At 50.5% G+C, this 25,425-nt stretch overlaps 1 protein-coding gene and 1 long non-coding RNA gene across 3 annotated transcripts in view; one reads left to right on the plus strand and one right to left on the minus strand.

Moving 5' to 3' along the window:
- Window positions 1–4,615: 4,615 nt before the first annotated feature.
- The window catches only part of GAD1 (glutamate decarboxylase 1), a 46,134-nt gene continuing 25,324 nt past the window's right edge, over window positions 4,616–25,425 (plus strand). The window contains exons 1-6 of one of the 2 annotated variants that reach the window (XM_009182424.3): window positions 4,616–5,113; window positions 6,582–6,726; window positions 10,127–10,189; window positions 17,959–18,117; window positions 19,442–19,684; window positions 25,301–25,391. In XM_009182424.3, the coding sequence (XP_009180688.2) occupies window positions 6,645–6,726; window positions 10,127–10,189; window positions 17,959–18,117; window positions 19,442–19,684; window positions 25,301–25,391 (638 nt within the window). In that variant the 5' untranslated portion in view covers window positions 4,616–5,113; window positions 6,582–6,644. Of the gene's footprint in view, window positions 5,114–5,320; window positions 5,478–6,581; window positions 6,727–10,126; window positions 10,190–17,958; window positions 18,118–19,441; window positions 19,685–25,300; window positions 25,392–25,425 lie in introns of those variants that run through there. The other variant, XM_003907590.4, reaches the window with a different exon arrangement.
- LOC103876308 lies at window positions 7,717–11,701 on the minus strand. Its single transcript, XR_635496.3, has 2 exons — window positions 9,050–11,701; window positions 7,717–8,382 (listed from the first exon to the last, which is right to left on the minus strand). It is a non-coding gene; the product is annotated as an uncharacterized LOC103876308 (long non-coding RNA).

Here is a 25,425-nt window from a genome sequence, read left to right on the forward strand (position 1 = left end):
AGGCTAGTCTCAAACTCCTGGCCTCAAGGGATCTGCCTGCCTCGGCCTCCTATAGTTCAGGGATTACAGGCGTGAACCACTGCGCCCCGTCCCCCTTTGCCCTTCTTGGTATTAGAGAGTGCATTCGTCAGCTATTGTCACAATATTTGATACAGTTTGGATGTTTGTCCCCTCTAAATCTCGTGCCGAAATGTGACCCCCCAGTGTTGAAGGTGGGCCCTGATGAGAATGGCAATCAATCATGCACCCCTTCTGTTAAGGTTCTAGTTTCCTCCCCTGAGTAACTGGCCAGGATTAGGGGAAGAAACCTGCCCTGGAATAGAAGTTTAAGTTATTAGATTCTCCACAACTAAGTGAGAACTTTCCAGAACCTTTTCACAAGCAACAGTCCCAGATACCTATATTTGAAAATGGGGACTAAATATCTGTTATTTTAAATAGCTCAAGAACTTTTACACTAAAAGAAATGAATAAAATATTACTCTCCTCAGTCTCCCACGAATTCTGTATTTCACTAAAGCATATCAGGTGGGAAATCCTCCTTTTTGCATCCCATCCTTTTGGGGAAGGACTGATTTTGCCTTGGTTTCTGTTGAGATCAGAAAACACAGATATACCTTTAAAGCTTCCCATCAGAATTACAATCCAGAACTATATTTCCTTGGTTTCCAGTTTTGCAGTGAAACAGTTTCTTGCCTAATATTCAAAGGTTCACTACCTTTGGGACACAGCTAGGTGGGAAAAAAACAGATGCCATTCATCCCCTAGTCTTTCACCAAAGGGACACACCACCCTGGGTGTTTCAGGTCACTTCCGGAGCACTTCTGACCATTTGAAAAGGCCATGCTTTGCGAAATACGGCAGGGATGAGTATGAGCCTGCATTCTTCCTTGAAGAACTGTTCCCTTGGGAGGCCTGTTTTGTCTTCTCAGAAATTGTAATCTATTGCCACCTGGTGGTCGTTCTGTGTTCGTGTTTAGAATAGCAAGAAGTGGGCGTTTTAAGATTTGCACAAGGAGATTTGCCCAAACACAAGTCACCCTGTCCTCCTTGATTCATTTCTTTGTATCAGAATATTTTCATCTTCTGACTATCAAGGGGGAAGGACCATTTGCCAATTATCCGAATAATCCAGCTCTCTTCTTTAGAAGTGACTGTAATTCCTAGAGTCCTCCCTCTCCAGCCTTCCAGCATTCTGCTGTTACCCCTCCCACCCTCTCGCACTCTTTTAACCCTTTCCTACCTCCCAGCTGTGAGTGTTGTGTGGTCTGTTGGGATGAGGGTGTGGATTTAGCCATGGTCCTCCAAGAAAGTCCAGAATAATTCAGGGAACTATCTTTAAAGTACAAAAACAGCAAATGGACCTTAGCTCCAACTTAAGCAGAACGAAAGGTTAAGTAACGCTTCCCCCAGTTCTCGTCTCAGGAGACAGACGTTTAAGCGGTGAACACTGCCATTTTTTTCTTTTTGGTCACAAATTAGACACTTAAAATAGATTTTAAAGAGCCAGCTGAAACGAACCAATACCGTGGCCCTAAATTACGTTTCCTGGAGGCTAAAAATTCTAAGTGCGTCAAAAAAAAAATTTGACGTGTCCTGTCTACTCACCTTGACTGACCACGTTTTAGGCATGAAGATCTCCCCGCAGCCCGTTTGGGCGCTCCTTCAACGCCTCACGCTCCTCCCACCCACCCGCTTTTCCCTTTGCAGAAAAGGCTTGGCCCCAAATCCGGTTGGAATATCTTTAAACAATCCCCCACCCACCCACGCCGGGGAAAGGAATAAAGGGCATTGTGGGCGGAGGGTCGTGTTCCCAAGTCCCAGCCGTGGTTGACCTAAGGACAGATTATCCTCGGCAAGACAGGGTGGAGTAGCTGGGGCTGCAAGATCGCAAATCCCTAACGCCCGAAAGAGACTGGAGGGGTCGCACATCGCCCCCTCCTTCTTCTGCCTTTGAGCGCCGCGTTCCCATTTCTTCAAAGCGCTTCAACTACAATCGAAACAGCTGGGCGGATACCACTCCCTTCCGGGCCACCCCTCATCACCGGTTCGAGTCCCTGGAGAGGATATCTTTTTTCCACCCCCATTAACCCAAGAATCCTCCCCCAGGAGTAATAAAAGATTAAAGGAAGAGTGAAAGACATAAACAAAAATATAGGTTTCAAATGTTGTTTAGAGCCGAATGACAACCACGGCCACTCTTAGTTCAAATTCCTACCCGAGAGAAGAACAGTGGGCGAAATACCTCATGCCCCAACTAGGCAAAACAAACACTGCCGTTACTGCCAGGAGTGAAGACTGCTGGGGCAAGCCTGGTGGCTTGGCCCAGAGCTATTGGCGGAAGCGAACGAAACAGAGGCGTGGGGACCAGAAGGGCGGGTGCTGTCCTTCGTGCTGAAAGATCTATGCCCTACCTCAAAACTCAGTATCTGGATGGGGTGGAATTCCAGGCCTTCAATTCCTTACCATTCCTGCTGTGCCCAAAAGTCCGAGTTGGAGGAGGAGATCATTGAAAATTAAATCAAATTCATGAAGTCTATAAGTCCGCTCCCCTCCCTGCCTCACTGGAATGTCCACTCTCGGCGTGCAGGATAATATAAACCGCAGGGACAATGCAAGCTCCAAAAAATAAGTGCTTGGCACACAGTATGGGATTAATAAATACTCGTTTAATCAATTATTGCTAATATTCAATTAAACATTCTAAACAAGGACGGGCAAGAGGCTTCCTTCCTCCCCTACTCACCATAAAGGAGAAAGAGAGGGATGTCCTCAAAGCTGGACGGACTCAGCTTCAGCTTGCGATACCTAGCCTTGCAGGAGATTTCTTCTCCAACGAGATTATTTTATTGGCTAAAACGTTAGGGGTGTTTTGAACTCTGGGGTCAAAGGAGGAAATGGTTGTAAATGTCTCAATCTCGTGCCACAGGTGAAATAAACGAATCTTCCTTTCCAGGGAATCACGGGTTTTGGGAAAAGGTTGAGGAGACAGGGCGAGCGGGCGTCTCTGCTGGACAATGAAGACCGAGGGGCGCCGGGGATGTGTTGCCTCCTCCCTCCTGTCTCCTGCCCCGTGGCTCTTGAATGATTTAGCACTGGCACCTGGCTCCCTGATTGGTGCGACCGTCTCTTTAGGGAAGGCTCTAGGAGGGCCGGTGGATGGAATTCCGAGCTTCACCTGGTTGCGCCGAGCAGCTGCCAGTTGAGTGGTTTCGGGGGGACGTTTCCTACGTGGAGCAGGCACCCCCAGCCTGACCAGGCCCAAGCCTCAGTACCCAGTGCTGCAGTCACCGCGCGCCCCGCCGTTTAGGATGTTTTTGTGTCCTTAAAAAGTGCCCAGGATTTTATTGTCAGGAGAGGACAAGGCGACAAAACAGTAGTTTCTTTAGTACCAAAGGCAACGCGATTATTTCAAACCCAACAGCGAGATCCCTCTTGCTGATCAGACCGTATCTGCCCAGGGCGGACCTTCGAGATCCCTCTTGCTTATCAGGCCATATCTGCCCAGGGCGGACCCTTCGATCTCCCTCATGGAACTCTCTGTGATTTATAACATTTTTTTGTGTTTCCATTGTGTTGTAGTGAAAGGTGATAAGGCATTCAAAGAAAACGGACGGGCCTCGGCTGAACCAGTGAGGCCCCAGACGTGCGCATAAATAACCCCTGCGTGCTGCACCACCGGGGGAGAGGGGGAGGACCACGGTAAATACCTGTAGAGGAATCGCTGCCTACACAGTGTTACCCAGACACGCACAGACATCAACTTTTTTGCCCTAAAGAAAAAGAAACGGGGGGAGAAGAAAGGGGAGAACTTAAACTAGTGACAGGGCGGTGAGGCAAGGCATGAAGAGGCAGGCCGGCGCGTAACCGGCTGGCCAGCAGCTCCAGGTGTGGGCTCCTCTCCGGCGCTGGAGGAGAGACCCGGGAGCGCAGGGCCGGTCGGTCTCTGGGCTCTTGGCGCCCTCTGGTGGGAATTTCTCCATCAACGCATTTTTAAGGCGAGGGGCTTTTCCCAACGCAGCGGTTCTTTTAACCTTGTGCCTAAATATTGCAGTGGGAGAATCCTTAAAGCGCGTGAAATCGAAGGGGAAGTGGGCCAGGGCAAGGGGGATTGGTCCGCCCCTCCCGGGGCACCTCTGTGCACGGGTTCCCCATGCGCGTGCAGCGGCGCTCGTGCGTGTCATCAGCCTTCAGACGTGATTAATCAGGAGGCCTTCTTTTCCCATCACCAAGGGGGCCAAAGCGAGGAGCGAGCGCATAGCTAAAGGGACGTGGGGTCATTTTCTCTGCCGGTGGCACTGGGTAGCTGTGGCCAGGTGTGGTACTTTGATGAGGCCCAGGGCTGGATGAGGAAACTAATTCCTCGGTGGTCTGAGAGATCTCCCCTCATTTCTGCCTCCTTTGCCGTTACAACAATCCTGACTCCGTAGAGAGCCAACGAGGACACGACCCAGAGCGCGCTTTCGCTCAAGGAAGCGTCGCAGGGTCACAGATTTGGGGGAACCCCGGGGAAAAGGACTGAGGCAAAGCCGCCGCTGGTCTCCGACAAGATATGGGAGGGGGAGGGGAAATGGGAGAGGGGAAAGGAGGGGAGGGAAGAAGAAACGCTCAGAAAGGCAGAATTCTTCGTAGGAATTATCTTTTCCCTCCTCTCACCCGACAGCCTGACTATTTCCAAAGGAAAAAAAAAAGCGTGTTGAGTACGTTCTGGATTACTCATAAGACCTTTTTTTTCCTTCCGGGCGCAAAACCGTGAGCTGGATTTATAATCGCCCTATAAAGCTCCAGAGGCGGTCAGGCACCTGCAGAGGAGCCCCGCCGCTCCACCGACGAGCTGCCCCCGCGAGCAACGGCCTCGTGATTTCCCCGCCGATCCGGTCCCCGCCTCCCCACTCTGCCCCCGCCTACCCCGAAGCCGTGCAGCCGCCTCTTCGAATCTCTCTCTTCTCCTGGCGCTCGCGTGCGAGACGGAACTAGCGAGAACGAGGAAGCAGCTGGAGGTGACGCCGGGCAGATTACGCCTGTCAGTGCCGAGCCGAGCCGAGCCGAGCGGATCGCTGGGCGCTGTGCAGAGGAAAGGCGGGAGTGCCCAGCTCGCTGTGGCCGAGCCGAGGTGGGTAAGCGAGCGACCACCTGGACTTCCCAGCGCCCATCCGTGGCTGTTCAGCCAGGTCCTCTCCGCCCGCGGCTTCTCAACCAACCCCGGCGCCCGCCACCCACCCTTCCGAAATGAGTGCTTCCTGCCCGCCCTAGTCCCTGCTCTCCATGGGTGCGCTGCGCAGGGACCCCCACCCCCCACCCCGCCCTCGTCACTCTTCTTATCTCTGCCCGCCGGATTCAAGCCCCGGGGACGCACAGAGGCTGAGGCTCTACTTGAAGTGGGGCAACAGCGATTTTCCCTTGAGCTTCCATGCTGCGAGCGCCTGTCCATCCAAAGGGCGCCTGACCAGCAGCAGCCAAAGGCGCTACTAGGAGCGGTAACCTGTTACTTTCCCAGCGGCCGTGGTCCACCCGCTGCCAGTGTTGCTGTGCGAGTGCTCTCGCGGGGCTAGGTGTGAGGTCGGAGGGAGGGTGTGGAGGCGATAGCCGATGGGTGCTTCTCTGCGGGGTCCTCGATCTACCCAGATTCTCCCGCACTCTCTGTCCCAGGGCCTTCGGGCGCCATCGCGCCAGCGCCGAGAGTCGAGCAGGGGCGCCGCGCAAGATCTTTGTCCGCCGCCTCCTGCGCGCTGCGCGCAAGTTCGTTTCCCCGGTGACGATCCCCATTCTTACCTACCCCACCCTCTCTGGATCTGCACCGCGAGGTCTCTGGGGTCCTCAAGGGGCTAGATAGAGGAGAAACGCTGAAACCAGACCGAAACCTCGCCCTAGGCTTAGCGATGGCTAAAAACCGGTAGGGATAAGAGGGAGACAAGCAAGGTTCCGACTCGCTGTTTTCTGGCTGTCTGGAGTGCAAGGTGACTGTGGTTCTTCTCTGGCCGAGTCCGAGGGAGAACATAAAAACATGGGCCTTTTTCCCCCTCTCACCTTGTCTCACCAAAGTCCCTGGTCCCCGGAGCAGTTAGTGTCTTTCTTTCCAGGGAATTAGCCAGACACAACAACGGGAACCAGACACCGAACCAGACATGCCCGCCCCGTGCGCCCTCCCCCCGCTGGCCCGCACGCCGGTGCTGAGTGCCCAGTGGGGCTTGTAGCGGCTCGGCTGGAAAATCGCTCACTGAGCGCTCCCCTGTACTCCTAGCCCAGTCCCCCACACCCCCGCGTCTTGTACTGGCCTTGGACCCCCACCTCGACCCTGCCTCGTGTCGGCGCTTCACTCCAGGTCGCGCCAATGCACCGCCAGACTCGAGACCGACCCAGGGCTACGCTGCCCGCGCCCCAGTACCGGAGCTAACGTGAACGTCTCCTCCGCTGCCCCCACCCCCGTGCACCCCGACCAGGCAGGCTCGCTGCCCTCCCTTCTTCTTGTCTCTCCAGCGCCGGATCTTCAAGGGGAGTCGTCCGCGCCCCCGGCCGCTCAGTCCCTCCGGTGTGCAGGACCCCGGAAGTCCTCCCCGCACAGCTCTTGCTTCTCTTTGCAGCCTGTTTCTGCGCCGCACCAGTCGAGGACCCCGGACAGTAGAGGCCCCGGGACGACCGAGCTGATGGCGTCTTCGACCCCATCTTCGTCTGCAACCTCCTCGAACGCGGGAGCAGACCCCAATACCACTAACCTGCGCCCCACAAGTAGGTCCCGCCCCAATTTTCTGTCAAATGAACTGCGGGGAAGATGGGGGCGCTGGGACGTCGGGAGGCTGAGCTGGCGGAAAGGAAAGAGGGAGCGCGGAGATAATGGAGGCTGGGAAATAAATGGGGCTCTGACCGGGTCCCTGCCAGAGGTCATTTGGCTGTCAGGGACGCTAGGTGACTCCCAGGGCACCGGAGAGCGAGGACCACACAAGGTCCGAGTGGCGGCGATCGTTGAGGGCTTCGCGGCGGAGGAGGGGCGCGCAGCCAGTGTCGTTTTTATTCTGTTGTGTGTGGTTTCTTTGCTTCGTGGGACCACAAGGGTCAGGGCACGGGGCGGAATGAAGAGCTGGGAGCCCCAGCAGGAATAAGAGTTTTCAGTCCCTGGCTTTCGTTGAGCCAAGATCTAACCTCCTCCTTTCCCCCTGCGCTGTGCTCAAAGTGTGTAATCAGCGGAAATTTGGACGTTAATTGCAGCGTTTAGAAAACTCAGGGTCCCTAATTGCTCCAAATTTGCATCAAGCTATTGACGAGTTAGGGAGAAGCCAGGGGTGGGAAAGGTGCATAAAACTGAGACTGAGCCTTGACATTTCATACAATTAATTACATCTCAGAGACATAAATAAATAAAGCGGGGAACGGGCAGCATTCTGAGTGGCAAGAGATGGGGAACTGGGAGGGGGCAAGAAGATTTATCATAGAGAGGAGAGAGCACCTCTCTCCTTACCCCAGGCAAGAGATCTGTCAGGAGGTGCCACGTCCCGAAAAGAGAGAAAGAAAAGAGACGCCAGATAAAAGAGGGAGGAGGATTTATGCTTCCCTGTCTTAAGTACTACAGGCTCCTCAACCCGTTTCCAGAATCTATCTTTAATTTTATTTCCTACCTCTGTAAAGGCCTGAGATGAGAAAATTGTTTTTCTTTTTCCTTGTTGGAGTGAAGAAGTGTCTCCTGACCCCACCCCCCTAAAAAAAACTATCAGCTTCAGACTGTAAGGGTTCCCGCTCCCCTCTTTATTTATTTTGTTTCTGAGATGTAATTAATTATATGAATTTACAGAATTTGTATACAGAAAGGGCTTAAGAAGGACAATGTGGTTATAGGGAGTGCTTATTGATGCGCTTTTATGGCACTTTATATTTGACAAAATAAGTATCCTCATCAACGAGGTGGGGATTATTACCGGAAAGCCCCTTTAGACGCTGGCATTGGTTCCCGGGCAAGAGGTCCTGTGTTAAGTCCTCAGGTCTCATTCCAATTTCCTTTGCAGCTCCCTCTTCCCGCCACCCAGGAGTGATACAATTACCCACACAACAAAGAGGGGCTCGGGAGAGTCGCCAGCCCTGGTAGCATATGAACCAGGCACCCGCGTTGGAGCTGGTCAGGGCAGGGCGGGAGGAATGCGAGGCCTGCGCGCCTTTGTGTGTTACTTTCGCCTTGATGGATTTCTTTTCTGATGCTTTCCACATTTCCCACCCCCTTTTGCCGCCTGGGGGTGGGAGTCGGGGGTTAGCAGGCAGTTGTGTTAATTTACCCTTCATTCCCGGCGCCCCTACTTCCCGGTGACCGCCAGTCGCCGGTGCAAACGCCCAGTCAAAGGTAGGAGACCCAACAGAGGCGATGACCTGAATCCGCACGTGGCCTGGTTTGCCTCGAAGCTACAAAAGAGAGCCGGGGACCCTGCTGTGAAAGAGCAAGCAGCACGTGTCCCAGGCACACTGTTGCGGGCCCTTAGCCTAGCTACGGCATCCGCACCCCAGGCTTCACAGGAGCGCTGGGCGCTCTATCCACTCTCACCCTCCCTTGCAGATAATACCCTTGCCCACCCAGCTAGCTCCACTTCTCTGCCCCTTTAGAGTATCCTGGGAGGTGGCCTTAGTGCAGGCAACCTTAGGCACTCTCTTGTTCCAGCAACCCTTGGGTGGGACTTGGAGCCCTCCTTGTCCTCAACCGCTAGGTCTTCCCGACCCTTGCTACATCAAAGGGGCTCTCTCGCTTGCTCTCCCCGTCTCCCTTTCCCTTTCATTGCAGCCCCCAATTTTGAAAGGCAGTGCAATGTATCTGACCTACAACTTCCCTGCTGAGTGACCTTGGAAAACTCATGTAACTTCTCTGAGCCTCGATGTTTTTTCTTTGTCAAATGACTCTTAGATCAACACTCCTGCCAGTTTCATAGGACTGTTACGAGAATTAGATGAGATGATGTTTAAAGTGAAAGTACTTTATCAGGTCCAAATAGCTCTTTATCCACCAGGTATTATTAGGGTTTCGCTTTTGCACTGATTTCCTGTCTGTCACTGGAACTCTATCTGTGAGATGTCTCACCGATGTCAGGCTGTTTCTTCTCCCTGCTGGGGCTATGTTGTGCTTCGGGTTTAATTGATGTCACTCTCCTTATCGCCTGCAACACTTGTGTGAAGCTGGAGGCACCAGGAAGGGTAGGGTAAGGGATGGGAGTGCTTGGAGAGCTTTGCTTTGAGAGATTGGAAGGGGATTTCGTGCTGGGCTCACCACACCAGCCCGCCTGGGGGCTTAGCGGGGATGGGGCTGCTTTCCACGCTTCTTGCTGGAAGTTGAGCCCCGAAGGCAGCAGGTAGACCTTGAGGGGTTTGAGAACAGCCTGGAAAAGAAGGAAAATCCAGCAGCACCCCCACCCTCAGTTGTGACTCAGAGGAAGGGTGCTTGATTCCATTTACCTGTGCCTGCTCCAGACCCAAGATGTCAGAGGGAAAGGTTAATGAGGGGCAGGTTGGGAAGAGGGGCCAGGGATGAGGAGCCGAGGCGCACTATTGTCTTCCCCACTCCCCGATCTGACTGAAGAGCAGCCATGCGAGCCCGATCATCTAGTCAAATACTATTTTTCACCCAATTAATTCTTGAACTCTTCCGCGACCCCATTTCATGCCAGTTTATTTTAAGCTGCCACTAGGCTGGAGACCCGCCAAGAAATTATGAGACGTTTCGGTCCCAGATGCCTGTGTTCTCTTTCTGGGCTGCTGTGGTTGCCCTTTGAGTCTGCGGGGCCTGGCCAGTGGGTGTTGGGTAGTTTGAGTCTGCGGGGCCTGGCCCTTTCCGTGTGGGTCAGCCTTCACCCAACTCTGACCCCACCGCCGGGGCTGCCGGGTGGGGGTCGCTTGGGGGCCCGGAGGGGTGCTGGGTGCCCCACCTCTCAGAGACACCATTCTATATTTGAACCCAGGAGCAAGAAAGGAGTAAGATGGGGGCTCAGAGGGTATGCCTGTCGGCTCACAGATTTGGCTCCCAGCTCCTTTCAGGAAGGAGCTTTTAATGAAGAGCTCTGGCAAAGACCTCATCCTTCCCCAAGAAAACCACTGCCCTCCACCCATTTCCCCATGGTCGGACCCTCCCTGACAGCACCTCTCTCCCTCTCTCTCGTCCTAGCGTACGATACCTGGTGCGGCGTGGCCCATGGATGCACCAGAAAACTGGGGCTCAAGATCTGCGGTAAGTGACAGGGCCCGCTGGGGCCCGGCTGGGCGGCAAGGCGCGCAGACCTTTTGGGCTTGGGAGACCGGGACGCAAGCGGAGGGGAATCCCGGCTCTTGGGTCTGATTTTCTAAAGTAATTACAGCCAGCACAGCCAGCACAGCCAGCACAGCCAGCGACGACGCTCCCGTACAGGCCCTGACCCTCCTCTGCCCGCCCCAGACCCGGTCCCCAGGGGTCTTTTCCTCTGGAGTCCCCAATCCCCAAGACCCCGTGGAGCGAACGCCGGGTGTCCTGCCTGGGCGCAAAAGCGGGAGGAAAGCGCCCCCGCGCGGCAACACCACTTTCCTAGCCCCATGCACAAGCAGCTCCCACCCGGTGCTGTGCACTCTGCCCGCGCGTCCCAAAGGTCGCGTAGAAAAGGTGAACTGATCTGGCTTGCTGGAGAGCAGACCAAAGGCGCGGTATCTGCCTAAAGCTGTAGCTGACACGTTTCCCCCGTCCCCTATATCATCGCCTACCCCTCACTCACACCTCCACCCACGGTTGGGTCGCATTGAAAGTGGTCTCTCCACCTTGAGGGGTTTTGCCCTGAGATGTCAGAACGGATTCAAGTTTCTTTCTTTGGGGCTTCGGACGCTAGAGAAAAGGATTGCTTGAAGCCCTCCATGACCTGCCTGGGGGAGGCACGAGGGTTTGCCTGGCGTATCCTTGAAGGCGACGAGGGAAGGGAAAGGGGACGAGCAGAGACAAGGAGTCGCAGGGGGCGAAAGGACCGGGCGGTGCCGGATGAGATTTGCCGGGAAGGAAAAAAATAGATCAGGGAGCTGGAGAGGAGAAAGAACTGCTCTTTGGAGACAGGAGGGTCTGAAATGAAAACGCCCAAGGGATGTAGGTTTTTTTTTTTTTTTTTTTAAAGAAAAAGGGAGATTTGTTCGAAGGGACACAGCTGAGTGACTCCGGCTGAACAATAAGGACTTGCTTTCCTTGCTACATTTCACCGTCTAAAATTCTCTAGCCTTATCGGGCCAGAAAATACGAATGTCCCCGGGCAGAGGTTGGAGAGGCGGGGGAAGATTAACGAGGGGCTTATTAAAGAGCCATCCGTCAGCTGCTGCGCGCGGGAGATAGCGGCAGAGCAGGCGCAGGACACGCCCGCCCGCCCGCCCCAGCCCCGGAGCGCCGAGAGCCGCCCGCCGCCTGGGTGCTCTCTGCACCTGATCTTCCCAGCCTCCCTGGGTCCTGGGGCGAGGGCGGTGACAGTTTGCAGTCAGAGCAGAGTAGCCGCTTTGGGGAATTACTCCCTTCCCTGCTTGGCTGCGCCGCGCCTTCCCTGCGTTTCTGGGGCTCTCTCCTCTAGACCCTGGGACTTGGTGTTTACCAAGGAAGGGGCTCTGGATTCCTAGACCCAGCCATTTTCCACCGAAAGCCCAGCCCTGCCGCCGGGTGGCCTGGGGGTTTGGCCTTCTCTCCAGCACGGGACGCCCGCCCGTGGAGCGAGGCCAGGGCTGCATCCCTGTGCTGGGGCGGCCGCCGGCTGGAGCTTTGTTCTATAAATAGCCCCGTCCCACTCCCACCCCCACCTTCACTCCCACCTCCACCCCCACCCTGCCGCCATTCTGGGCTTAATGGCCCGTTTCGCGCCAGGTCCCTTCGGCGGCCGCCGCGCTCGGCTTCTGCAGCCGTCATTGTCATGCAGCCGGGCAGGCAGAACTGAGCGAGCCCCGGGCGCCCGCCGCAGCCGAGGACAGGGTAGGGGCAGGCTCTGGGTGAGGGCTCCTTACCCGCGGCGCCTGACCTGCTGAGGGTGGGGGGCAGCCCTCATTCACTCCCATCTTGCCCCCTACTGTCCCCTGCTCCTCTGGCTGCAGGCGTTCCACTTCCGCGGGAATAAAAGGTCTAAGTGCTTCTTATGGGGACATACCCGACAAGTTCAGAAAGGGTAAAGAGGAGGGAAAGAGTGGGGCTTCGCTGGGTCCGGAAATAGGGAACCAACCCGGAGTTGGCCTCAACTCCCCCTCCCCCACTGTCAGCCAAAGCCAGGAGGGAGAGCTCCTGGGGGCTACAGTCCTCAGAGTTTCCTCCCTGTTTCTGCTCCCCACAATCCAAGGTAGTCTGTTGAAGGGAAATTGCCTTGGGCTAAAATGCTCTGCTTTTGGGGCCACAGGTTAGCAGGCTTCCCATTAGGTTTGATTCTGAAAGAAAACAAAACACTAAGAGGATTTATTTTCCATACCTTGAGACAACTTTGGCTTTCCATTTTAAGCTAGTGGAGGCAGAGTGCAGTCTTTCGTGTTGGCCCTAGGTAGGTCCACAGCTCCCTGCCTTCCTACACACACACACACACACACACACACACACACACCTCCCTTCATCTCTGGAGGGATGGACCTGGAGGGTCCCTTCTTGACTTGACACCATCCAGGTTGGTTTGCCCTTTCACATTAAGAGAGCAGAGGAACTCATGGTCCTCTTCCCATTTCCAAACCTATTATCCTGGATGACTCTCAGAAGCACCCTCAGTGCCTTGCCAAAATATTCAACCCCCACCCACTCTCCCCCTGCCCTTCCCCAAAAGCCACGGAATGAAGCTGCAAGGAAGGTCCTGGGCCCCACTAGTGGTAGGTACCCTTAACTCTGGAGGCAGAATCCCCCAGGGAGAGTAATCAGCTAGAAGAAACCCATGGTCTTGCCAAGAGCTAGAAAGTAGCTGTAGGCATGGTGGCATGACCTAAATACAATGAGTTGCAGGGATCCCTAAGTTCTGGCTCCGGGCTCTGCTAACTTCCCAGGGTGTCCTTGGGCTTCCATCACTTATCTCTTGCTGCCAATTACAGCCCCTGAACTGTTTTATTTAGCCTACACTGTGTGTGTGTGTGTGTGTGTGTGTGTGTATAATTTTGTATCAAGTGCCAAACCTTAAAAATAGAGAGATTTCAAGTGTTCTCTTTTTCTGGTTTCTCTTGAAAAAAAGGGGGTGGGGGAACATGGCAGGTGCTGTTAGCCAATGAAAATCAGAAAAAGAGGTCATGGTGGCTCACATCTATAATCCCAACACTTTGGGAGGCCAAGGTGGTAGGATCATTTGAGGCCAGGAGTTTGAGACTAGCCCGAGCAACATAGGGAGACCCCATCTCTACAAAACCTTTTTAAAAATTAGCCAGGTGTGGTGGCCGCATAGCTGCAGTCCTACTACTCAAGAGGATGAGGCAGGAGGATCACTTGAGCCCAGGAGTTTGAGATTACAATGAGCTATGATGGCGCCACTACACTCCAGTCTGGACAATAGCAATAGAGTATGACCCTGTCTCAAACAAAAAAAAAAAACAAAAAACAAAAAATGAAAAAGAGCCCCTCCGTCTATGCATATGCAATTCCATGTCATAGCTTGCTGAACACAGAATATGCTGGGCTTCAGCTCCCACATGCCCTGTTGGCCATAGGTGCTTATGCCATGCACAGCTCAAAGCCCCACTTGGCAACAACTGGCTGGAGCCAGGAGCTTTCTAGCTACACATACGTGTGCACACATGCACATGCACATACACATACACACTCTCTCACTGGGCCCCATAAGCCTTTGAGCTTGGCAGCAGGGGTGAGGAACCCGCAGCAGGAGCTCCCCTCAGCTCAGAGGTGGAGTCATGACTTCTCCCCTTGCAGCCAGCCAGTGTGCTAGCACCCAACCAAACAACTGCAGCTTTGCCTCTCCTCTGCTTTCCTCTTTGCCTCTAAGAATGTAGAGCTCTGTGACCAGTTACTCACAGGCTTAAAGTAAGTCCTCAAAGCTGGAGTGTAGAGCAAGAGGGAGTACATTCAGCTTCATTCTCTGGGGCCCCTTCTTACAGGACCCCTTGCTAGCCAGGGAAATTGTCAAGGCACTGACCTCCATGTCATCCACCACCTCTTCATCCTTGGAGAAGCAGCTCCTTCCAGGGCATCTCAGCCAAGGGCAGCCTGGATCACCTACCTGTCTGAGGATCCCAGTATTTTAGAAAACAAACACCTTCCTAAACAAAGTGAAAGACATGACAATGTATATTACATGTTTAGACTAGCAAATTAATTGTTTTTAACATAAATTATAATGCAGTGTAAGTGTGCTATTCATAAAATAATTACAGGATTTAGAGAGGATTCTGATTCCTAGTACATTACTGGAAGTGCAGCCCAAGGAATGGGATGCAGGTTTAAAACTGTGTCATAGGGCCGGGCACGGTGGCTCACACCTGTAATCCCAGCACTTTGGGAGGCCGAGACAGTGGATCACCTGAGGTCAGGAGTTTGAGACCAGCCTGACCAACATGGTAAAACCCCCATCTCTACTAAAAATACACAAATTAGCGAGGCATGGTGGTGGACGCCTATAATCCCAACTACTCAGGAGGCTGAGGCATGAGAATCACTTGAACCTGGGAGATGGAGGTTGTGGTGAGCCAAGACCATGCCACTGCACTCCAGCCCAGGCGACAGAGTGAGACTCCGTCTCAAAAAAAAAAAGCTGTAGCATGATGATCATCCGTCAGCCTCATCAGGGCATCTCTGGGAGAGCCTGTGTCAAAACCTGAAGCCGAGTTTCTGCTTCCTGCAGCTGCCCAGATGGAAGGGGCTTCAAGGTGGGGAGACTCAGGGAGTGAGTCAGAAGCCTAACCAGACATCAGGGACAACAGAGTGGCGGTTCAGCTGGGTAGAACCTCACTGCATGAGGCCACATGGGTTTGATCTTTCAAGTCTGGCAAATTCCACAGCTCAATGTTCTGGGACGAGGGGAGCAGTCTCAGAGTTCAGGTGCCATCTGATCCTGCATCCCTCTGGCAAATGAGCGCTGGCTCCCGGCTCTGGACTTTGAAGATTTGGAGGAGGAATTCAGGAAGTAGGCAAAGAGATACGGAAAAGGATACAACCCCATCTTTATACCCAAGTGTAGAGCTCTATTATAGTGTATTTACCCCCCTTCTCATGTCCTTTGGGCTTTAGTGAGAAATGTAAAAGGTGCTGGGAACAACAAAAAGCTTAGTGCCTCTGCTTTCCCATTCTTCCCTCCAGAAATAGCCCCTGGCTCACTTGTGTGGGAGGATTCTAATCACCGCAGCCTTCCCATGCATCCCTCCATCTCCCACCCATCAGAGTTGAATTGTGTCCTGGGAAGCAAAGCTGAATTCTCCAGATTAACTTGCCTTTTTGCACCTCTTGGGACTTTCTTCCAAGTCTGCCTTGTGACACATGACTCTCCAAGGATCTTGGTATTTACAGAGACAGCTTTGGGGTCACCAGAAGTTTGGAACATTTTTCTCTTTTCAGTGTATTGCCTTTTGGGATAAGACTAAGGCTGAATTGAAGGAGGAGAAGCCAAGGGAAAGAGCAGGTGTGTGGGCCGGGAGCCCCACAGGGGACGGTGGAGATGTGGAGGGGAGTGTGCTCTACGCTGGCAGGTTCTCCTGCCCTTTTGGCTCAACTCTCCTTCCCCGTTTGCTGCTGGAGTTTGTCCTGCTGGCCTCAGGCAGGAGAACTTTCCACTCCCTCCGAGGGGTGATGAGGCACTGAGAATCCTGCCCTGGGCTCAGATCCCTCCTGTCATCTCTGTGGAGTTCTTGGATGACTATTTTATTCAGTGATTACCATCTGCCAGGCTTGCTTAGGCTCCCTAGGAGCGGCGGGGGATCCTGTCTCACTCAGTTTTATCGGTCCCCCATCCTAGATGCTTAGCAAAGTGCTTTTGTACAACAGGTGCTCAATAAGTACTTGTAGGTCAAATGCTTGCTCACCATCCACCATCCACTGTCCATTCCTTCCATTCCACCACTCTTCCATTCCGTCCCTCCATTCCCTCCTTCTCCTTCATCCACTATCCCTCCACTTCCTCCTCCACCCCCCCCCTCCACGGTCCTCCCCCTGTCCACCCCTCCTCCCTCCACCCCCCCTGCTGTCCCTCCACCCCTCCCTCCTCTTTTCTGTCCTCCACCTTCCCTCCCTCTGCTGTCCTCCACCTCCTCCCTCTGCTGTCCTCACCTTCCTCCTCTGCTGTCCTTATTTTATCATCATCAAGCATTCATCGCGTCCATCATCTTAACGATCGTACATCTTTGTGTTTTGCATCATGGTGATTCGCCAGAACGGTGCATTTATTTAGCGATGTCATCATCATCAGGTTGATATTAAACATCATGGCATCATAACGATGTCAGCATCATCCATCGCAACGATCGGTCATCATAATGGTCATCGTCATCAATAATAACGTCCATCGCCCATCATTTTCGCGGCGGTCATAAAACATGTTTCCATTGCTGGCGGTCATCAGCATCATCGCCAGCGGTCATCGCATCATCACCATCGCCAGCGGTCATCATCATCGGCTATGTCTTGCCGTCATCGTGTCATCAATAATAATGACGTTTGTCAGCGCATCATCAGCCGTGCGTGGTCATCGTCATCATCATCATAACCGGTCGTACATCATCGCGGTCGCGGCGATGTCATGCATCTTCCATCTTGTCATCGTCGATCATGCATAACGTTGTCGTCGACATGGCATCACCCGGATTTCATCGTCACATTATCTTAACGTGGGTCGGCATCATCACATCGCAACGATGCATCATCATCGCAACGTCATCGCATCATCATTTCCATCAGGCAGTTAATCGCTTGTCATCATCGCCAGCGATCAATAATATTTATCGACGGTCATCGCCCATCGCCATCGCAACGATCATCATCATCATCTGTGGTCGTAAACCATCTGTTGATGCATCTTTACATCATCATCTTAACGTCATCTCATCTTAACGTCATCTTAACGGTCATCTCGCCCATCGGCTCATAGTTCGATTTATCTTCATCATCTCATCTTAACGTCATTGCCATCACGTGCGGTCATCGCTATCATATCGCAACAGTCATCGCCATCATCATCAGCGTCATCTCGCTATCGGCACCCATCTGTTACGGTTCTTCATCATCGGCGCACGGCGATGTCGCACATCTGGCGGTCATCATAAAGCGGTCATCGCATCGCCAGTCATCAGCGATTCATCGCGCATCATCATCTTAACGATGTCGCGCATCATTTCGCCAACGTCATCGCTATCATCATCTCCAGCGATCGTGGATGTCATCATAGCGGTCATCGGCATATCATCTTGTTCATCGTGCATCATCTGGCTGGGTTCGGCGATATCATCATCTTGTGGGATTCATCGCCGGTCATTTCATCGCAACGATCATCGCACATCAGCCACGTCCTCTGTAATCATCGCATCATCATCACATCTTAACAATCATTTAGTCATCATCATCGGGCGATATCGCATCATCGTCCATGAACGGTCATCATCATCATCATCGGTGGTCCTCACCTCTCCTCCTCCCTCTGCTGTTCTCTCCTCTCCTCCTTCTGCTTATACAGCCCATGAACAGTGCTGGCAGCATCTTCTCTGATTGTGTCCCCTCCTTTAAAGCCCTATCCTGGGGCTGGTCACTGGAGTGGAAGCTGTCCAACTTACTTAATTGTGAGTTCACTGTCACATTCAGAGAGGAGAATGGGCTTCACTTACTGTTTTTCTCTCTTGCATGACTGGGTCTTTGCCACTGATGACACTTGGCACTGCCCCCCCTCCCTGCCTGAAGGCGAGCGGTGCCAGAGCCACTATATTTAAAACGCAGACACTCACTTCTCTTCTCAGAAGAAACAAGAGCCCTGCTTGGAGAGTTAATTCGCTCCGCAGCTGACCCTCAGGGGCTGGGCAGTTTGCAGCACTCTCTCTGAGCAGCTTTTTGTGCCATAGGCTTCTTGCAAAGGACCAACAGCCTGGAAGAGAAGAGTCGCCTTGTGAGTGCCTTCAAGGAGAGGCAGTCCTCCAAGAACCTGCTTTCCTGTGAAAACAGCGACCGGGATGCCCGCTTCCGGCGCACAGAGACGGACTTCTCCAACCTGTTTGCTAGAGGTAGCCCCTGCCCCACGCCTGCCCCATGCTAGCCAGGAGATTTCTTATTTGAGTTTCTTGACTGTTTCCTGCAATTTTACTTCTTTTATCAAGAAATGTCATTCATTCTCTCTGAACCCACAAGAAACTGCTTTTCTGACTTTGGGGGAATATAATTGACTCCCTCTCTCCCTGCTGCCCAGGTCTCCATCATTTTGGAAACTGGATGAGGGCAGTCAATAAAAGTCAACTCTAAAGACACTCGAGGGAACAAATATGGATTCATAGACTCAGAGTCAAAGGAATCTTACATATCAGAAAATCTAACGATTTCCTTAATAACATTTATCCTGCAAGACTGGCCACACACATACACACAAAATCACACTGTGGGAAGTTGCATGCTGAGCCTCGTAACCGAGTGTCCTGGAACTTGTTTTCCTTTCGGAGATGTTTCACTAACCCCTGCTGCCTCACAACTCTCGTCTCAGGAGGTGCTTTACCAGTCTCTCCCAAACAGCTCACAGGTAGATCCACTGCCATCCCCTTCCATGAACTTCCCACAGGGCCACAGAAGGCAGACCAGAGTGTTAAACAATATGTCCTAGAACCCTGGAGCGAACCCAGGGGGCCACAGAGACTATCGTGCACAGCTGCACAGCCTGCCTATGAGCTACAGAATTGGGCCCCTACAGCTTTTCTCCCTGTCTAACCTCTAGCTTGACCACTGCAGAGCCTGAGACCCAAAGTCACCTCTGGATATCTCAAAGTCCAGGCCCAAAAGGATGAGGTCAAGAAAGAGGCAGGGGTTCCCTGTCCCACCTTCTTGAGCCCCATCTTCCAGCTCCAGTTTCCTGTCTAAGGACACCGCCAAGAACCACCCTCTTCAGGGGGGACCTCAGGCTCTGCCCAGAGAGGACTTACCCTCTGATGCCAACAAACCAAGCACATCACAACACTAAACCAGATGGACAGGGACACATCTGGTCCCAGGGGAGCACGACAGATGCCCCCTCCATCACACTCCTCACAGATGCCCATTCAACCTGCAGATGACAACCGCAGTAGCAGGTTGTTCAGGACGTCTCAGAGCACTTCCTTCCATGTCTGAGCAGCCTGTCAGAAAGGCTGTGAACTCCCAGGAAAACATGCAAAACTTATGTGCATGTGCATTTTTCTGGGGTATGTGCATTTTTCTGGGGAAACATCAGATTCTCAGTGCACATACATATCCCGGAATGAAATCAGGCCTATACAGATAGCATGATTAATATTAGGGGTCTCTGGGCTGAAGAAATCTAGATATGAGTCAGGTGATAACCATTCGTTGCTCTCCCAAATTCAGATCTGCTTCCGGCTAAGAACGGGGAGGAGCAAACCGTGCAATTCCTCCTGGAAGTGGTGGACATACTCCTCAACTATGTCCGCAAGACATTTGATCGCTCCACCAAGGTGCTGGACTTCCATCACCCACACCAGTTGCTGGAAGGCATGGAGGGCTTCAACTTGGAGCTCTCTGACCACCCCGAGTCCCTGGAGCAGATCCTGGTTGACTGCAGAGACACCTTGAAGTATGGGGTTCGCACAGGTAAGGGGGAGAATCGGGTAGACAGGTAGTGGCAACTCTGCCCTCCATCTCACCCTTGCCAGTTGTAAGGATATCAAACTCGTGTTGGAGGAAAAACACAGCCCTGGTGAGAGAAGGCGGCAAAGCACCCAGTGACCACAAGAACAAGCTTGGGCAGTAACAGTTGGTGGAGGGACCTGACCCAGGCAAAAGTTCATCAGCATATATCATGGTAAAAGTAGATTAAAAAGATAGAAATACTTGGTGCTAGGTCAAGTTCTGTATAAAGAGTTTTCATTCTGGCCAAGCACAATGGCTTATGCCTGTAATCCCAGCACTTTGGGAGGCCAAGGTAGGCAGAACACTTGAGCTCAGGAGTTCGAGACCAGCCTGGGCAACATGGTGAAACGTTGTCTCTACCAAAAATATATATATATATATATATGTTATATATGTTTATACACATACGAACATTAGCTGGGCATGGTGGCATGCACCTGTAGTCCCAGCTACTCAGGAGGCTGAGGCCAAGAGGCAGAAGCTGCAGTGAGCCAAGATCTTGCCACAGCACTTTAGCCTGGGCAACAGATTGAGATCCTATCTCAAAAAAAGAAGAATTTTCATTCTTGGATTTAGGCTATTCACAACCTAAAGAGAGCAGAATGACCCATCCTCTGCTTCTTTTCTTGCGTCCATTTTCAGGTCTATTTCATTCTGATAAATCCTGCCCTTGCCTGTCCCTGACACTGGGGAGAATTGGGCTATTTCCCCTCCCTTTCTGTATTAGTTTCCTAGGAATGCCTTTATAAATGACCACCCATTGGATGGCTCAAAACAATAGAAATTTGTTCTCTCACAATTCTGGAGGCTGAGTTTAAAATCAAGGTGCTGGCTATGCTCTCTCTGATGGCTCTTGGAGAGGATCCACCCTTGCCTCTACCAGGTTCCAGGTGTTGTGGATATTCCTTGGCATTTGTTGGCTTGTAGATGCATCACTCCAACCTCTGCCTTCACTTCACATGGCCTTCTTCCTGTGTGTGTGTCCAAATTTCCCTCTCCTCATAAGAATGCCAGTCGTTGGATTAAGGCCCACCCCAATCCAGTATGACCTCATCTTAACATGTTTACATCCGCAAAGACCCGATTTCCAAATAAGGTCACATTCACAGGAACCAGGGATTAGGACTTGAACACATCTTTTGGAGGAACACAATTCAACCCATGACACCTTTTACTGGCTAGGCCAAAAAGACACATGCACACGCGTTCTCATTCTACTGCAACTTCTGGAGCTTAGGACACTCTGAGTCACCAAATTCTATTTCCAGTGGGAGTCCTTGAGGATGTCCTCTTGCCTCCTTTTCATGTTCCAGGAGCCCTCTCTAATCAGCAATCCTCATCAAAGCAGTTGCTTTCCAATTGCCTCAAGTTCAAGGACCTTGGGGCCTCTGAGATGCTTAGAAACAGCTCAGACTGGACTAAGCCCAGGAGTGACGCAGTGGTTTCTTCTCCCTATAACTCTCTCCACACTACAGTCTGGCTTTCCTGAGCTCTCAGGCAGACAGATCTAGAAGAACTGACCATCCCTAGCATAGTTGCCACCACAGGGAAAACCCCAAGGTCACAACTGGCAATCCTGTGTTCTTTCTTCTTGTCTCTCCTTCTTTATTTTCCCTCTCATTCTTCCTCATCATTTGAAGATAGATTTAAGACTGAGACTAGGAGGCTGGTGGTGATTGAGCTGAGTAAGACAATTGGATGTCAAAAACAAAGTGTTATAATGAAATAATGATGCTGGCCAAAGATGCTTTTTAAAATGAGGAATCCCAGAGAGCTGCTGAGGTCTGCCAACACCACTGGAATAAGTGTAGCTTCATTAAATAACTGCTGGATACACAAGACTCAATTATATGTACAAAGTTTATGTTGTTTGATTTTTAAAGAAAAGCACTCTATCAATTTACAATTAGTTACTTCTCATCTTGGTCAGATGGCTAATCTATTCCTGGTGGAAAACAAATAGTGTTATTTGGCTGCATTTTAAAAAGAGCCAGAATTCCCCATGTATGTTTAACTTGACTTGCTTTGGTCTGATATTTTGAACTTTGTCAATTTGCTCTACACTCACTTTCTCAGAGAGATGAGAACTACGTCATTTTATTATGAAAGTCCAGAATGGCGTTGTCCCTCAAATACAAATACATGATTTTGTCATAATATCATCTAATATAATCTACAAAACCAAAGCATCTTGCGGTCAGAGAAAGCACTGACAGGCCTGGCCTGGTGACTCCCACCTGTGATCTCATCACATTGGCAGGCTGGCAGGTGGATCATGTGAGCTCAGGAGTTCAAAACTAGCCTGGGCAAAACCCCATCTCTACCAAAAATACAAAAATTAGCCGGGCGTACTGGTGTGCACCTGTGATCCCAGCTACTCTGGAGGCTGAGGTGGGAGGATTGCTTGAGCCCAGGAGGCAGAGGTTGCAATGAGCTGAGATCGCGCCACTGCACCACTCCAGCCTGGGTGACAGCAGGACCTGTTTAAATAATAATAATAATAATTAATAAATAAATAAAAGGCCAGGTGCTGTGGCTCACGCCTGTAATCCTAGCACTTTGGGAGGCCGAGGCGGGCGGATCATGAGGCCAGGAGATCGAGACCATCCTGCCTAACACGGTGAAACCCCGTCTCTACTAAAAAATACAAAAAATTAGCCAGGCGCGGTAGCAGGCGCCTGTAGTCCCAGCTACTGGGGAGGCTGAGGCAGGAGAATGGCATGAACCCGGGAGGTGGAACTTGCAGTGAGCCGAAATTGCACCACTACACTCCAGCCTTGGCGGCAGAGCGAGACTCTGTCTCAAAAAAAAAAAAAAGAGAGAGAGAGAGAAAGCATTGACTGTTATTAGTCCAGTGTATGAACCCACTTAGGTACTTAGCCTGCAAACATTCATTTTTGTTCCTCAGAGTTGCTTCTTGGAGCAGATATTTGTCTTTACAGAGTTCGCAGTCTTCCAAGCAATGTGAAACCTCCTGCTATATCTCAGGATGCTGGCGCTGATAAAAGCATGCTGTTGCTGCCACGTCAAAACAGCTCCTGGTTGCTGATGTGGAATTTAAGCATAGATAAGGAGCAATAGGGTAAACCCCACAAGTAGCTACAAACAGTAGAAAGTATTTTTTCAAGGATATGAATGCATCAATGGGCTCAGCCAAAATAATGAATTGGGTTTTAATAGTGAAAACATACTGATCTGGGTATAGTCTGTGAAGAGATGATAATGGCATTTAGAAATTTCTCTATAAATTAATAAAAGACTTATTTTAAAAAATGAACCAGCATACAGAGATTTCCCATTAACTAACAGGCACTAGTCAGCCTTCAGCCACAGCAGCTACTTTAAGCGATTTGTAGATATGCTGGACTCCCTTCATTGTTCTTTTTTAAATGTTTTCTTATGGAAAATTTTAAACTTATACGAAAGTAGAATCCTATAATGAACCCTATATACCTAATGCCCTGCTTTATTATCAGCTTTTACCTGTACCGCCATCCATTCCCCATCACCTACATTACATGAAAGTAAATCCCCAATATAATATTATTGTATCCATAAATATTCATTCTTTTTTTTTTTTTTTTGAGTTGGAGTTTCACTCTTGTTGCCCAGACTGTGGTGCAGTGGCGTGATCTCGGCTCACTGCAACCTCCGCCTCCTGGGTTCAAGCAATTCCCCTGCCTCAGCCTCCTGAGAAGCTGGGATTATAGGTGCCCGCCACCATGCCTGGCTAATTTTTGTATTTTTAGTAGAGACGGGGTTTCACCATGTTGGCCAGGCTGGTCTCGAACTACTGACCTCAGATGACCCACCTGCCTTGGCCTCCCAAAGTGCTGGGATTCCAGGCATGAGCCACTGCGCCTGGCCCAATATTCATTCTTAAGAATTTTTTTTAAAAAATCCACAATGTCACTGTCATACCTGGAAAAAAATTTAAAGCTCCTTAATGAAATATTTAGTCAGTTTTCAAATTTCCAGTTGTATCATGAGCATCATAAATGCTTTAATTTTGTCAAACTCATTTGAATCAGGATCCAAATAAGTTTCTTACATGCAATTGTTTGCCATGTCTCCTAATCAAGGGATCTCCCCCTCCAACCCTTCTTTTTTTTTTCTTGTAGTTTATTTGTAGGAAAGCTTTACTTTAAAAAATAATTCTTTCCTTCTCCCTCTACCTGAATTTAGGCCATGAGCGGCCCAGCACCGTATCTATCATCTGTTATTTTCATCCAATATAGAGAATTGAAATTGAAATTGAAACTTTTTACTTAAGAGAAATTCTGGTAGATATAAGATTTGGGGGCTCAAGGTTGTAACCATAAACTAAAAATAAGATTTTGAAGGACTTTGTGTCCTTTTTATTTTAATTGACAAAGAGATACTGTTTCACTTTGTGTTAATCTCTCTTTGTCCATCTTTTGTCTCTGCCAAACTGTATGGTTTTGATACATTATCAAATACTGTGACTGCATTTATTTACCATTCAGTCTTGTCTTAAAATGAAGTGTATATTGTTAAAAGTTTTTAAATGGATATTGCATATATATTTTAATGACTTTCAATAAAATGTGTTGTTTCAAAAGACCTCAGATTCTGTTGGCAATGAGCAAAGTCGAGTAACATGGAATCATTTCACTATCCAGGATAGTCCACATGAATATCTAGAATATGGCCCCATACTTAAACTAAGTTTACCAGTTATGCTTCTTTTAGTTTTCTCTAAAAACCAGTATTATTTTGTGAGGGCTCTTAAGATGCAGAGGTTGGTATCTTCTGATATAAGAAGTCATAGTCCAGATGTTCTGAATCACATCTAGGGAAGAATAGAGATTCTCAGAGAGGAGAGTTAGACCAGGAACATTCTAACACTAGCTCTCTGACCGTTTTTGTTTTTGTTTTTTTCAGAAGCAAAGGCAATTTCCACTGGAAACACAGCAGTCAGCATATCTTTCTAACACCAGTTCCCAGCCACACGTCCCTAGATAATCTATTGCGTTGACTCCTTCCTGACAGCTGAGCCAAGCCTGCTGATGTGGAGTTGAGTTTTCCATTGAATGCTAAGTTGGCAAAAACTTGGCAACAATCCTGAATTTGCTGAGAGCAAAGCCTGTTAAAGCATACTGTGGGTTGCACAGGGATTTAGAGTTGTGTAGCAAAAACAATTACCTCACCAACAACTCAATGAGTGAAATAGGCTGTGACTGCCCATTTCACAGAGGAGAGCTAGGTTATCTCAGCCATAAATTTAATCTGAAGGTCACCTGACTATATATATATTGGCAAAACACATCGAAACACAAAACACTGGAAAGCATGATTTGTTTCATGATATTAGATATTATTCTTTAAAAGCATGATGCTTTAGAAACATAGAAGTTTGGGGGACATCATGAATGTTAATGGTTGGTATGGGGTGGGTCAACTTGCCCTTCCTTCTTCAATATCCTTGAGCAGCCTTATTCGACATATCACTGGGATGCAAGCCCCATCAGTGTGACCCAGTGGGGCAGGCCGTTTGCCTTGAAGATAGGTTGAGAAATCTGCATTTGTCTTGATGCTTTTCTGTTTCCTCTCTAGGTCATCCTCGATTTTTCAACCAGCTCTCCACTGGATTGGATATCATTGGCCTAGCTGGAGAATGGCTGACATCAACAGCCAATACCAATATGTAAGTCCCATATGTTTTCATATAAGCGACCCTG

The sequence above is a fragment of the Papio anubis genome, chromosome 10 (assembly GCF_008728515.1).
Source record: "Papio anubis isolate 15944 chromosome 10, Panubis1.0, whole genome shotgun sequence".
Lineage (NCBI taxonomy): Eukaryota > Metazoa > Chordata > Mammalia > Primates > Cercopithecidae > Papio > Papio anubis.